We start from the raw sequence: 15,262 nt of genomic DNA on the forward strand, positions 1-15,262 counted from the left end.
AGGGATACTTGTAATAAAGTCAGTGCCCTGCTGCTCATCAATGGGGTCCTTGGCTGAGCCTAAGCAATTGTTCTGCTTACGAATTGCTAGTAATTGGATTTGACTGAAAGCCTGCAAATTGAAAAATGTAGTAAACACCAATTCTGAGAGTATTCTTGGTAGCAAATTCTGCTTTCAAGTTTATTGAAAGCACCCCAGATTCTCTGCTTTATCGCTTCATTCATTCAATCAATATTTATTGAATACCTATTATGTGCTAGACACTGTTATGGATGTTAGAGATACAACAATGGAAAAGACAGACTAAGTCCCACTGTTCATGGAGTATATATCCTAGAGATAGAAAACAGACAATAATAGCAGAGAGATGCCCTGGTGTGGTGGGCTCACACCAGTAATCCCAGCACTCTGGGAGGCTGAGGCAGGAGGATCTCTTGAGGCCAGGAGTTTGAGACTAGCCTGGCCAATAGGATGAAACCCCGTCTCTACTAAAAATACAAAAATTAGCCAGGCATGGTGGTGTGCACTTGTAGTCCCACCTGCTCAGGAGGCTGAGGCAAGAGAATCACCTGAACCCGGGAGGTGGAGTTTGCAATGAGCTGAGATTGCGCCACTGCACTCCAGCCTGGGCGACAAGGTGAGACTCTGTCTCAGAAGAAAAAAAAAAAAAATAGTAGATGCAGATGTAAAGCAAGCAAAATAGGGTTATGAGTTATAGGATGATGGAGGGAGGGTCAGCAGCTATTTTAGATCACTGAGGGCCTGTCTGATGAGCTACTATTTGAACAAAGACCTAACTGCTGAGAGTTATTTGATTTTATAAATGAAAATGATAGTTTACTTTGTTAAAAGTTAATACTCTTTGCTTACATATTGTGTCCTATGTATATTTAATAACCTATATTTCTTCTCTTGATTAAGTTGTATGACAAGGCTTTGGGATAAGGAAAATCGATTATTTTTCAGGTCTCTCTGATGAGTTATTTATTGTTTCTTATTTTTATATATATATATATATATATTTTTTTTTTTTTTTTTTTTTTTTTGACAGGGTTTCACTCTTGTTACCCAGGCTGGAGTGCAATGGCACGATCTCAGCTCACCGCAACCTCCACCTCCTGGGTTCAAGCAATTCTCCCACCTCAGCCTCCCAAGTAGTTGAGATTACAGGCATGCAGCACCACACCCGGCTAATTTTGTATTTTTGGTAGAGATGGGGTTTCTCCATGTTGATCAGGCTGGTCTCAAACTCCCAACCTCAGGTGAACCGTCCACCTTGGCTTCCCAAAGTGCTGGGATTACAGGCGTGAGCCATCATGCCCGGTCTTATAACATTTTAACTGAAGTACCAGTCCAGGACATGAGACCCTAAAATGCTGCTCTAATTGTTTATGGTAAAAGAGGTTATTGAGCATAGAAGATAGACTATGAAGTCAGATTTGGCTTCACATATGGATTTTGGATCCACAGATTTACTATCTGTGTGGGCTTGGGCAAGTCATGTGACCTTTTATGAGTCTCAGTTTTTATCTCTATAGAGGTAGGATCATTATATCTTGCATATTTTAAAGGAGGTTAATTTTTTAAAAACCTGGTATACAGTAGGTACTCAATCATCACTAGAATTTTTCCACACATTTGAAAGCAACATGCAGAGTCTGACCCAATGTGGGCGCTGTCTATTGGTTTCCTTCCTGTTTATCTGCATTATCAATTTCTCGGTAATTCTTCATTTGTACAGATAAACAAGAGTTGATGGTATGCGCATTTGTGCTTGATAGAATTTCATAGGACTCATTTCATCAATTCACCATTTGCTTTAAAGTTTCGTATCTAACCCAGGTTTGAGATAACTGGGAAGTGAAACTAAGTACGAGGGACAAATGCAGCATTGTTAGAGAAGCAAAAGTCATTCTGAAGTTGTCTGATGTTTTTAAACTAACATCATCTTTAATCTCCTATGCCCTTCTTCCCAGATAATAAGAGCTGTGCACTAAAAGTGCTGAGATAAACTAATGGGGAACTGGATACTACAAAAGACATTTGAAAGGGCCCATGTAATTTACTGCATGTCTGGTTTGTTTTACTTTCCATAATCTTCCTGTTGCTCTAGGAAATTTGTCTCTTCTGGCAACCTTTGGCCCTCTTTTGGCCAGGGAGTCCTGAAAAAGCATCTGAAGGCAGGTAAATGGATACCAAAGCGTTCTGAGTGAGGAGCAGGTACAGGCCTTGCTTCACATCTGAGGCATATACACAGTATCCTTAGTACTTGTGTGAGAGAATTATCCCAAATGTAGGAAACCAAGAAACTGCCCGTACATTCAGATATACATAACTCCCAACATATTTCTGAAAGTAATTTACATGTGGACCACTAAAAGCCTCCTACTCAATTAACTGTACCCCTGGGGAAAAGCTATGCAGGCCTGCGTAAGTGTGGGAACAACATAAAGGTGTCCTCTGTGCCAAAAAGGGGATTGGGCTTTATGGAAAATCCCCAAAAAGGACCATCTGGCAGCATAAATTATCCATTTTAAATGGCTGGTGTGAGTTAATGACACCAAAGTCACCATGAACATGTGCAACATCCTTCAGTTGAGTTTTAATGTCCCCTCAGGCCTTGTTGCAATTATGACTTTCTGCGCTGAGTATGGCCAAATGTACATTTATCCACTGTCCTCTATCACTCCCTCTAAACATATACCATGAAACTGCATTTTTCTGTAATGAAACGGGGATAGAGAACGGAGAGTCAGTCCAGGAATATAATTGTGAGGGATTCTCTAAGAATATATATATGTACACACACACACACCCCTCTTACCAAAAAGGATTCAGCCATTAAACTTTAGTTGTTTAATGACTACAAAGGATTCAGGTATTCAAATGTTAAAATTTATGATCGTTTGAATCATAATGTACAGATAGGAATAGGAATTGCTCTGAATAAGAGTCGCTAGGTCAAAATACTCTATAATAATCAATCAACCTCTACAGCCCCCAATGTACACAGAGGAAGTAAATGTAAGGACCTAGAGCTCAGCCTTATGATGGGGGAGCTCTGAGTACCTCAACCTAATGAAGCAGCTTCAATATGCGCAAAAATGCATCTACACGATAATCAAGCACAAATGTACCAAACCTGTATGTTTAATTCTGATTTTCACTGAAGCAGGTAAATTGGCTAGGGCTCTAATTAGCCTTTGAAAAAGGGTTCAAAGAAGTTTTACATCTTTTAATTTTTTAATAGCACATACACTTTTCATCGGCACCATACAGAGGTCACGCTGACGATGCAGGTAGTGGCAGTGACAGTCAGCACTTTCCTGCTCATTTAGGACTGGGACTATTTCTTAGGCACTTCAGGCGAACTGATGTGAACACAAATGCGGAGAAAAGATGATGTGTGACCTTCATAGAAGAACCACCACACCTTGAGTGCTGTGGTTGGTACTAATTGGAAACAGAAGGCACGGAAGACTAACACCACCATCTCCGTGCTTCCCGTATCACCGTATAATGATCTGCTTATGTGTTCGTTTCCCACCTCTGATTGTGAATTCCTTGAGAGCAGGGGCCATAACCTTCCCATCTATCCTTGAGTTCCCAGAACCTGGAATAGTGCTTCATATAGAGAAAGTCCCCAGTGAAGACTATCCAATGAGTGAATGAATGAGAGACTAAGCAGAAGCAAAGCAACGAGACGTTTCTGCATTTTAATAGCAGGGGCAAGATAAAAGACACAGCCAATGGGCCTGAGGTGTTTTTGTTTTGTGTTTAATTATGATACAGTAAAATTAACTTGAGCAGGGAGGTATGCACTTCTGTGAATGTTAATGCTTGTCTAGATTACTGTCACCACCACAATCAGGATGCAGAATGGTTCTATCGCCCCAGCGTTTTCCCTGTGCTACACCTTCAGAGTCACATCCCCTGAGCATTGTCTTTTGAAAAAAATATTCAGGGAGGAGACAAGGGAGCTAAGATTTGTAGATGAAGAGGTTGGTTCAGAAATTTTCTTGGTGTTCGTCTGTACTTGCAGGGAATTACTCTGAAGCAAAGGCTGGGAAGGATGGCCAGAGAACAATTTTTTCATGCTTACTCTATGATAGGCAGTAGCTATGCTAGGAAATAGCTATTAGTACTGTCAGATTATAAAAAGGGAGACACAGGCTCAGAGAGGCTAGGTAACTTGCCCACAATCACACAGTCAGCAGGAGTTGAAGCCAGGTTGACACTCCAGCTGTCTGATTTCAAGGCACATACTCTATCCTTTATACCCATATTCAGGAAGTCATTGGAGAAGATTCCCTCTAACCCACATGTTAGACATCGGTAAGGGTTTCAAAAAGTTTTTGCGATCAGATTTATTCATATTACTCCCAAGACTCCAGAGCCAAGATTAGACTACCCCAGGAGATTAGACCAGCAGTCATCATTTGTTTAGTTTAGTACAGATGAGAATAAAGAGAGTTGTTCCATTTAAACAGAAAAACAATCATGATGATATCCAGTAATAGGAAAAATACTGCAAAGTGTCCTTATCATATAGAAATCTGAGTCTAAACTGTAGGGCAAGGAACCCATTCTTCTTTCGAATGTTACCAATCCTGCTGAAAAAGTTGGCAGATTTTTATTAGGATGAAAAGATAATTTTTAAAACTAAACCAAAAGAGAGTATAAACACAAAAACAATTGGGAGGCCTAGGTGGGTGAATCACAAGGTCAGGAGTTCGAGACCAGCCTGGCCAACATGGTGAAAACCCATCTCTATTAAAAATACAAAAATCGACCAGCTTGGCCTACATGGTGAAACCCCATCTCTAATAAAAATACAAAAAATTAGCCGGGCGTGGTGGCGGGTGCCTGTAATCCCAGCTACTTGGGAGGCTGAGGCAGGAGAATTGCTTGAACCAGGGAGAAGGAGGTTGCAGTGAGCCAAGATCATGCCACTGCACTCCAGCCCGGGTGACAGGGAGAGACTCCGTCTCAAAAAAAAAAAAAAAAAAAACCAAAGCAAACCAAAAAAACCCAAAAGCAGATCAAATGCTGAATTGTGGTGTAGGGGAAAATATGTAAGAGTAGAAAATCATACACCATCTCACCAGTCTTGCATTTCAGTTGAATTACTACCGCTTTGCACAGCCATCCTTTTATGAATGTGGCAACTGGATTACAATACAAACAAGTGTTCATCCTGAAAAACGGAACTACCTTGAGCTTGCTTTCTTCACTTTTATGCATGGCATGGGAACCCACCCGTATTTTCAGTTTCGCAGTGTTAGCCACATGCCCGTGCCCCCACTCTGCTTACCTGGCTCCACTTCATGCCATCCACTCGACTGGCTGCCACTTCCTGGGGAGCGCCCTTGGCCTGTATAAAATGGCTCCTCACCAGGACTGTCCATTTCATCCTCCACAGACTTGAGGCGCTTTGTGGAGCTGAAATAACAAATGGGTGCATGTTTAAAAGCAATTGAAACCACCTTTCTCTTGGACACTGCACCTCTGGTTGAAAGAAAGCCAAGGGAGGAAGCAACTGGGCGACTTAGCATAGTTCTAGGACTCCTTTTAAACTTCTGTTCAGTCTGGTGAGTCACTGGATGTAGAACGAAGTCTTGGGTCTGTGTTGTTCCAAGTGTCTGAGTTTGATTTTTTATTGTCAATCAAGTTGCCGCTGCTGCCACATCTTGTTCCCGTTTCCTTTGAGGAATGACTGGCTGGCTCTAGCTTCTGTCTCCACCTGGAAGTGTTGGGAGTAAAGCCACATATTTCCTATCTCTGCAGGTGGTGGCTGGGGCCTGGCCATCGGCAATGAACCTGGGCATCAATTTAATCCCCGCTGGAACCCCAGAAAGGGTAAGAAGCAGGGCTCACGATCCTTCAAGAAAAGCTTGGATTGGGCTGGGCATGGTGGCTCAAGCCTGTAATCTCAGGACTTTAGGAGGCCGAGGCAGGCTGATCACACTTGAGGCCAGGAGTTTGAGATCATCCTGGCCAACATGGTGAAATCCTATCTCTACTAAAAATGCAAAAATTAGCCAGGCGTGGTGGCAGGCACCTGTAATCCCAGCTACTTGGGAGATTGAGGCAGGAGAAGCGCTTGAATCCAGAGGTGGAGGTTACCGTGAGCTGAGATCGCGCCACTGCACTCAAGCCTGGGGAACAGAGTAAGACTCTGTCTCAAAAAAAAAAAAAAAAAAGCAAAAAAAGAAAAGAAAAGAAAAAGAAAAGTTTGGATTGCTTTTTTTTTTTTTTCTTTTGCCACACTTTCCCATCTTCCACTTGGGAGTTGTTCATTCAAAAAAACATTTACTGCACAGCTAGTCCAGGTCCTGCTCTAAAAGCTAGAAATAAATCAGTGAACAAACAAATAAAAAGGAAGGAAGAAGGCGTGCATTGTCCCCTGAGAACAAGAGACATAAAAAAAGAGTGGCCCAATGACTTTTATGTGCTTTCTCTATACAGAGATTATCAAAACAAAGTTTTATTCCATCAGGGTAGGGATTTTCGGTTTTTGGAGAGGTATGGTCAAGAAACTTCCAGAATATATCTCATTTTTTCCAGTTGAGGGACTGAATATTCTCCCCAGTTTGAGGCTTCAGGAGTGAAAACGTAATGAAATACTGCCTGTTGCTATGCTTGCTGTAGTTGTTTTAATTGAATGCTACAAAATCAGGAAGTTTGCAGGGGTGATAAAACTGTCTAATCTACCCATATTAGGATGAGTAGATTTCATACCTAGTGGGAACGCTTGTTGGGAAATTTCTTCTTCATGTTTCAGGGGACAGAATTTTTTGTATGTTTCATTCATGAAATACCTACTGTGCGCATCCTACATGCCAGGTGCTGTGCAAAGTGCTGAGATACAGAGATGAGTCAGACATGGAGACAGGCAAACAAAACTGTGCCAAAGAGAAATATAGGAGTTACGATGGAACCACACACAGGGTACAGTGGGTCACACAATGGAGAAAGTGATGAGTCAGGGGTTCGGGAAAGGCTTCCTGGAGGAAATGGCTCCTGAGCTATCTTCAAGAGTGTCAAGGAGACAGGGAAGAATGAAGGAAAGGGCAGAGGCAGGGCTGCTATTCAGCTGATGTACCACTCAGCCAGCCATTTGGTATTAAAAATATTATCAATGGGCAAAGTGTCATTGTCTCAAAGTCCATACATTTCTTCCAACCTTGCCTCTCCTTCTTTGTCCCAGACACCCTCACAGTCCGAAATCTAAAGGGTTAACGTCTTGCAGATCAGGAGCATTCCAGGACCTAGCCAAAGACAGCCCTGCAAGCAGGGCAGTGTCTGTTCTAATTGGCATGCTCCTGTCACACAGGTTATCAGAGATGTCGAACATAACCCCCGGAAGGGAGGAGCCTATCAGGAAGAAGACACATCGTGAGTGAAGTGTGATATGTTCGGAGAACTGCCAGCTGTGTAGGATGGCTGAGGTGGGGAAGAAGGGACACAGCGAGTGAGAAGGGTGGAGGTTACAGAAGATACTGCATGTCTGGACTTTCTCCTATAAGCAATGTAGACTCCCCAAAATAGTCTAAACAGGGAATGACAGGGGAGTTATATTTTAGAAAAGTGACTTTGGTAACTGCGCAGATGATAGATTTAGAAAGGCAAAGGGGAAAACAGGAAAATAGAGCCTAGGGCAGGGAGACAGTTAAGCTATTGCAGCAATCTGAATGAAAGAATGAATGTGGAGGGCCAATTTATGGCAAGAAATTCTAATTATTAATGTTGGCATTCCAGTATTCTTAGCCATTAAGTTCTATTCTCATTAAAAGCCAGACCACAGGAAAGCAACATAACTGTGCCATGCTAGCTTAGTACTCAAAGGAAATGCCTTTAATAGCTTATTTAATGTTCTTTGCTTGGCTTTCCTTGAAAGTTCAATGAAAAATAGCCACTGAAGAACTCTTCTATATTTTATGTAAAACTACATCTAATGGGAGTCCTTTATAAGAGGATATACACAGAGAATTCCTTACAAAACATAACCAGAAAAATATGGTCTCTTTGAACAAATTTATCTTGTTTCCTTTTATTAGAAATGCAAACTATATAACCCTCTTTGCCTTGGCAACCAGGAAGCTCAGGGTTAAACTTGAGGCATAACTCTTGGTTCAGGTTCCTGCTATAACAATTTTTTCCACATGGTTTCTGGCCTCTTTCTACATGTAACATTACCTGTTGTTTTAAAATTGAAAGCCACTTGAAATCATCTTGGAAATAGAAAGAATACATGTTAGAAAAAAATAAACATTTCTCTGAAGTACTCTGGCAAATAAAACGAGAAGCCTATATGTTCTGATGGGGCTGTAAGATCTTTAGGGAAAATTACTATATGCTTTTTAATCTCTAGTGCCTACCACAGTGTCTAGCTAACAGAAGATACTAAAAATCTGCTGAATTAGGCTATTGACTTAGAAACAGCCATACGAATACATGCGACATGGATTCATCCAAGTATCATAATTCAATTAGATCTAGCCCCAAAGGTCAACTCCATTGTCCATCATTCTCCCATTGTTGATACTTTTCTGAGTCGTTAAAGGTTTTGATTTCCTTGGCATTTTCTAACAAAATGCAAATATCCCAAGCCAGTATTATTGAAAGATTCTATAGTTATCAGCTGATGTCTCAGTTTGAAAGCAAGGACTTTCAGAAGTTGACAAAAGCTGGACATGGTGGCTCACACCTGTAATTCCAACACTTTGGGAGGCCAAGGCAGGAGGATCACTTGAGGCCACGAGTTCAGTGACCACCTTGGGCAACATAGTGACACCTTGTCTTTATGAAAAAAAAAATGTATTTAAAATCAGCCATGTGTGGTGGCAGATGCCTACAGTCCCAGCTACTTCAAAGGCTGAGGCAGGAGAATTGCTTGAGTTCAGGACTTCGAGGCTGCAGTGAGTTATGATCACTGCACTCACCCTGGGTAATAGAAAGAGACTGTCTCTATTGGAGAAAAAAAAGATAAACATCTGGAGGGTGTAGGTACAGCATGGAAAAGAGGAAAAGATCAGCAATGAAGCAAGTTACGAAGCACAGGTGGAGGCTTCCGAGACAAGTTTACTCTGACTTCACAAACTTTTGACAGCTGGTTTATCTTGATAAAGTTTTTTGGAATAAAAAACGTATTTTATCCCAATTTTTATACTGTTCTTTCTATGATTTTGAAGATGTTTACCCTGAAGGGGTACAGAACTTACAGTGAGTACCATTGCATCACATCTATCTACCTACCTATCTATCTATTGAAATGAATCAGTCATTGATTTTGTTTTCTTGCTCTTTCTAACACACTCATTCTATTTTCCCAGAAACACTTGAGGGAAGCAGGAAAGAATCTGTAAGATCTACACAAAAAGTGAGGATGAATATTTTCCTAAGGAGTGATGCACTATCTCTTCTTGTGTGTGGAATTTTTTCTCGTATTTCTAGCAATTATATCTAAAAAATAGGTAAAAGTATTACCTTAATTCCAAATATCTTAATTCCTACTGTGTGTAAGGCCTAGAAGTCTTACTTAGCATTCCTAAGACTGCGAAATGCCTTAACTTTCCTGAGTGTTCATAGGACCCTGAACTGAAAATTCCCACTTACTTCTCAGTCTCTACCAGTAGATTGTAAAGCCCCTCTTATTTGACTTGACACCCATGGTGCCAAGGACGGTATCTTACTAATAGTGTTCGCTGCTGAATGGGAAGCGTTAGACGCTGTCACTCAAGGGACTCACCGTCCAGATGCGGAGGCTGCACACGTGCAGGCCGCAAAGATGGTAAGAACAACTCAAGACGGCAAACGCTAAGTGCCAGGGAGGAGTAGAGATGCTAGAAACTCCTTTTTTAGGACCTCATATTCTATTGTTCCTCACGAAAAGAGTCAGTCCTATTCTCAAGAGGATTCTGAGTGAAAAGAGCACATTTTTAAAGTTCCAACAGACCTGAGTGTGAATGGAGACTCCTCTATTCACCAGGACTGTGACTTTGGGCAAGTGACTTAACTTCTCTGAGCTTTGTGTTGCTCCACTGTTTAAATGGCGACACTGTGTATATTGTAAAATTACTGTGAAGAATAAATCAGAACAGGCATACAACTCACCTAATATGGTGCCTGCCACAGAGAAAATGATCCATTAATATTGGCACAGCAGGAAGATATACTGATTGGTGAACATTTCTATATATGAATCTGAGATATTCTTCTGGGCACACTTTCTAACCTGTACATCGTTAATTCTGCTGAATCTATGTATTTAAAGAATTTAAAAAATCATCCTAGGAAGAGCCTAATGAGAGTAAAACAAACATATTACCAGGTTATTAACTACTGATGCAGGCTATAATTAGCTCCTTATCAGGGTTAGTTATTTACAGAATATGAGAACGATACTGGCCTTTTAAATGACATTCATAATGAGCTTTCCTCTCAGAGAGTCACAAAAGATAATAAAACATAGCTGGAGAATTGTGTGAAAACGTAAAAAGCGGGGAACACTGTTTGGGAGGTGTATGGTACATGTACAGCACACACATGAAAAATAAACAGCCCATAAACTTTTAAATTAATCACTGCCTACAAGCATTTGCAAAGCTTTTTCATGTTGACTGAGTGCAGTTACACACAATGTCTCTTCCATCAGCAAACATTCGAAATCCTCAAAATGTATTAACACCCGAATGTATTCACAATCTCTTTCTTCTATTATAAATAGACTTTGGATGTGTGACTTTTTTGTCCCCTTGAGGAGCTGATACTACAGAGAACTAAAGGGAACATTTAAACAACATGAACGACGACGGTAGGATTTGGTAGTTATACTAAGGGAATACCTGTTTCTTTAACTGTCTTCAAGGTATTAGTGATGACTAAGTTGATTTTTTTTGAAAGTAGTGATGTTTAAAATATATAAAGGCAAGGTAAGAACGAGTGTGCACCAAGGAAAATTTCTACAATTTGGGCATTGTTTTAAATCATAAGACTCAGGTACTTGCTTTAGGAGGAATATGCCTTTGTCAGACATTTTTCTGCAAAGTGTACAAACATTAAAGATCGTTCTGCACCATTCTATTCTTTGTTGTCACAGTCCAGTGCTAAAGCCAATTTGTAAAAGAATACTGTGGGTTTAATGCCTAATCCCTTTCCCTCTGGTACAGGTTATCTAGAGACAACACAATCTTGCAAAAATGTTTCATTTTGATTTTGGCTTTGTGACTTTAAGGACAGCAAGAACCCCAGAAACATTATCAGGTTACACTACTCTAGCTTTACTGTTTTTAAGGTCTCTCAATACAATGGCATCTGTAGTCTGGCCCCATCCTCACTTGAGGTCATGCAAGTGACTGCTTCCATTTGTATAATCTCACACCAGGATATCAAATGGGTTTCATCTTTTAGGGCAACTCCAGTAAACTGGATATTGAGAGCTCTGGGGTCTCAGTGGGAAAAGAGCTGGCACTGAGCTGTAATGTCTGCTGTGGGCATGACACTGGGACTGTCACCAGTGTTCACTTCCTGCCAAACAAGCCAAAACATATGCCCTTTGCTGCAGTCCAGCCTTGTCCTTCATTTCCTGAGAACATGTTATGTTCATCATCCATCCTTCCTCCATGCCTCTGCTCATTTTTCACCCCACCCAGAATTCCATTCCTTTTCCTTTCGATCTCACCAACCCTAACCAACATTTAGAGCTGGAACCATGGTATTCTTTTTGGATAAAGCTCTCTTTAACTATTTTTAGCCTGTGTCACACAATTTAGCTCAGTTTTTTACTGTGTGTGTGTGTGTGTGTGTACGTGTGTGTGTGTATTTAACCTTGCTACATGCATATTTGCTTTATCTCCTCAATGAGACCGATAGTCTGTTGGGGCTGAACCCACTACTTTGGTATCTTCTATCACTAAAGGCGCATTGCTAAATGCATAGCGGCCCCAGAGTTAAAATCAAGGTGTGCAACCATGTAGCATAACTTCTTTAAGAGCTGCCAATCAAATTACCTCGTAGAGGATGTGCTGGGTAAAGACCTCCTCATTGCTCCTGGACTCATGCTGTAGTATGAAGAACTTTCCAAATCTGAGAGAGAAAAATTTGGGCCAGTTCCTGCAGCTATTGGTGCTAGAATTAAGAAAACAAACAAAAACCAGTTAAATTCTGTGCATATAAAATCAATGACAGCATACTTCAGTGTTGCATTTAGCACATTTTTTTTTTTGCATTTATATGGTAAGCTAATCGAAAATAATCAGTAATAAACTGACTCCAAAGGAATACTGACTAAAAATAGTCTATACGGGAAAGGCATATTTTTTCTAATATATTTTTCATCTTTTTATGTAATAGTAAATTGTCACCGAGGTTGCAACATTCTTGGATGCTTTTAACAAAAATACTTCCCCCACATTTTGGTCTTAAACTTTTCTGGAATGAACAGCCAAAACACTCCTTAGGCTTGTCTAACTTTATCTGATCCTGATAGCTTCTACTCATCTGTATTTTGGAATTCTGTTTTGAACTTCGGTGAGAACAAAGTCATCTTTCTAAGCTGCCCATTCTCAGTTTCTTCTAATATGAAATGTGTGGTTTCTCTTTACTCTGAATCACCTCTCCATCTTGCATACATCTTAACTGAATATTTGCCCAAACTTGTAATTTAAGGCAGGCCCATAGTTTTTATGAATAAAGTTTTACTGGAGCAGAGCCATGGCCTTTCATTTCTACATTGTCTATGGCTGCTGCCCCACTACACCATCAGAGACAAGTAGCTGCAACAGAGACCATATGGCCCACAAAGCCTAACATATTTATTAGCTGACCTTTTATAAAAGAATTTTCTGATCTTTGATTTAATTTTGATTATTTGTGATTTTCAGAAATGACTCTTGTGTGAGACTGATTCCTTGTATTTTCTATCTTTCAGCCTGGATACCTTTCTGACAGTAGATTAATAAATGTTTTCCAATGGACAAATAACAAGTACCAATTTTATCAAACAACTCCGTAAAATTAGTGGTGTAAATTATTAGTGCAAATAATCTTTCTGAAAGATTACGTAAAAGCAGGAAAAACAGATACTATATGGAGGCACTGGTTTGAGAGCTAAGCCCACATAATTTGATACTGGAATAAATAAATTACAGGTTAGTATCCATCAGAAGAAATAATAAGGGTCATCATGAACCAGAGACATTTATTCATCCAATGGATGCTTACTGAGAGCCTGCGACTGCCAAGAACTATGCTGAGTGAGGAAGGCACTCAGATGAAAGACATGGTCCCTACCCCTAAACGGAAAGGAAAGTCTGACAGATTAATTTTTTAAAAGTCTGAGAAGTCATTTGATAGGACTACAGGCGCTCAACTTACAATGAGGCTATGCCCTGATAAACTCATCGTAAGTTAAAAATATCATCAGTTGAAAATGCAGTTAATACTCCTATTTTATAACGAAGTGTTGAATATCTCATGTAACTGATTGAATATTGTACTGAACGTGAAAAACAGAGTAACTGTATGGCTACTTGAAGTATGATTTCTACCGAACGCACATCACTTTCCCACCATCGTAAAGCTGAGAATTTTAAGTGGAATCATTGTAAATGGGGGACCGTCTGCATTCCTAAATTGAAGTGGCTGCAAAGAAGGGGGTTATTTAACACAACCTGGGGATAAGAAGTTCAAGGAATGGCCTCAGAAAATGTGAAGCCCGGAAACAATGTTAAAAGGACAAGGAGGAATTACGCAACTGAAAGGGATGGAGGACTTCTAGGCAGAGGAAACAGCATCCAGGTAAGACAGCGGAAAACGTTTACTGGATTTCTGAGAGCTTGGTATGACGACATAGTGTAGAATACACGGGAAAGAGGAAGGATGGTTACGGTCAGATTATGAAGGATCTGGTAGGTTTTTCTTTCTTTTTTTTTAAGAGACAAGAGCTCACTTTGTCACACAGGCTAAGTGCAGATGCAGAGGTGTGATCAAAACTTACTGTAGCCTTCAGCTCCTGAGCTCAAGCAATCTTCCTGCCTCAGCCTCCCAAATAGCTGGGACCACAGGTGTGCTACATCACACCCAACTAATTTTTAAAAAGTGTCTTTGGTAGAGATGGGGTCTTACCATACTGCCCAGACTGATATTGAACTTCTAGTCTAAAGCAATCCTCCTGCCTTTGCCTCCCAAAGCACTGGTATTACAAGCATGAGCCAACATGTGCCCGGTGGGATCTGGCAGGTTTCTTTAAGGAACATAAATTTGAATTCAGCAGATTGCCAAGTTTATAAGCTATTAAAACATTTACCTTACCCCACTATAACTGGAGATTATATTGTCAGCATCTAATATAGTCCCTGACACCAGGAGGCAGTCAGTAAACACTAGTCAATGCAACGGGTTGCTGCATTGAGTTATATTCAATAGTGAAAGAAGAACCAGCAAAGTACGGGAATGCTATCATCAAATTTGCATTTATCACCTAGAAAGATCCGTCTGTCATGAGGGTAGGCATGGAGAGGAAAGGGTGGGGGGCGCTTGAAGAATATAATCGGCAAACCAGAGAGTCCACTGGGACATTTGTGCAAGGTATAGTGGGGATGGGGTCTAAACTCAAAGGATGGAAAGGAGGAGCCTGATATAAGTTATTCAGGAGTACTGACTGGCTGGGCACATGTGTGGTGGCCCACACCTGTAATCACAGCACTTTGGGAAGCTGAGGTGGGAGGATTGCTTAAGACCGAAAGTTCCAGACCAGCCTGAGCAACATAGTAAGACTGTGTCTCCACACACACAAAATTATTTTTAATTAAATTAGCTAGGTATAGTGACACGTGCCTGTAGTCCCAGCTACTTAGGAGGCTGAGGCAGGAGGATCACTTGAGCCCAGGAGTTTGAGGCTGCAATTAACTATGATCATGCCACGACAACTCCAGCCTGGGCAATGGAGTGAGACCCCATCTCGAATAAAAATCTTGGAAAACAAATAAATAAAAAGAAGACATGCTGACTTCTTGACTGTTGTAATACTGGGAACAGGGGAGTTTGGGATAACTCCCAGGATCAGCACTTGAGAAACCAGGTGAATTGAGGTGCCATAATGGAACTATGGAATCAAGAGACGGTATGAGGGAATATAAGAATTTCCAAGAAAAAATAGTTATTTGATTAATAGCAATGAATAAACCCTAATCACAACTGTCAGTATATAAAAACAGTCACTGCTGAAAAAAATCGAAGACTGAAATTCACATCTACTTTC

At 40.6% G+C, this 15,262-nt stretch overlaps 1 protein-coding gene across 7 annotated transcripts in view; it reads right to left on the reverse strand.

Annotated features, from left to right (window-relative positions):
• Positions 1-15,262, reverse strand: part of LOC105495162 (nuclear factor I A) — a 382,111-nt gene that overhangs the window by 99,614 nt on the left and 267,235 nt on the right. For all 7 annotated transcript variants that reach the window (XM_011764422.2, XM_011764425.3, XM_011764423.2 and 4 more), the window contains 2 exons: positions 12,012-12,129; positions 5,315-5,442 (listed from right to left, as the gene is read on the reverse strand). In XM_011764422.2, coding sequence (XP_011762724.1) covers positions 5,315-5,442; positions 12,012-12,129 — 246 coding nt within the window. The remainder of the gene's footprint in view (positions 1-5,314; positions 5,443-12,011; positions 12,130-15,262) is intronic.

Source organism: Macaca nemestrina, chromosome 1 (genome assembly GCF_043159975.1).
Source record: "Macaca nemestrina isolate mMacNem1 chromosome 1, mMacNem.hap1, whole genome shotgun sequence".
NCBI lineage: Eukaryota > Metazoa > Chordata > Mammalia > Primates > Cercopithecidae > Macaca > Macaca nemestrina.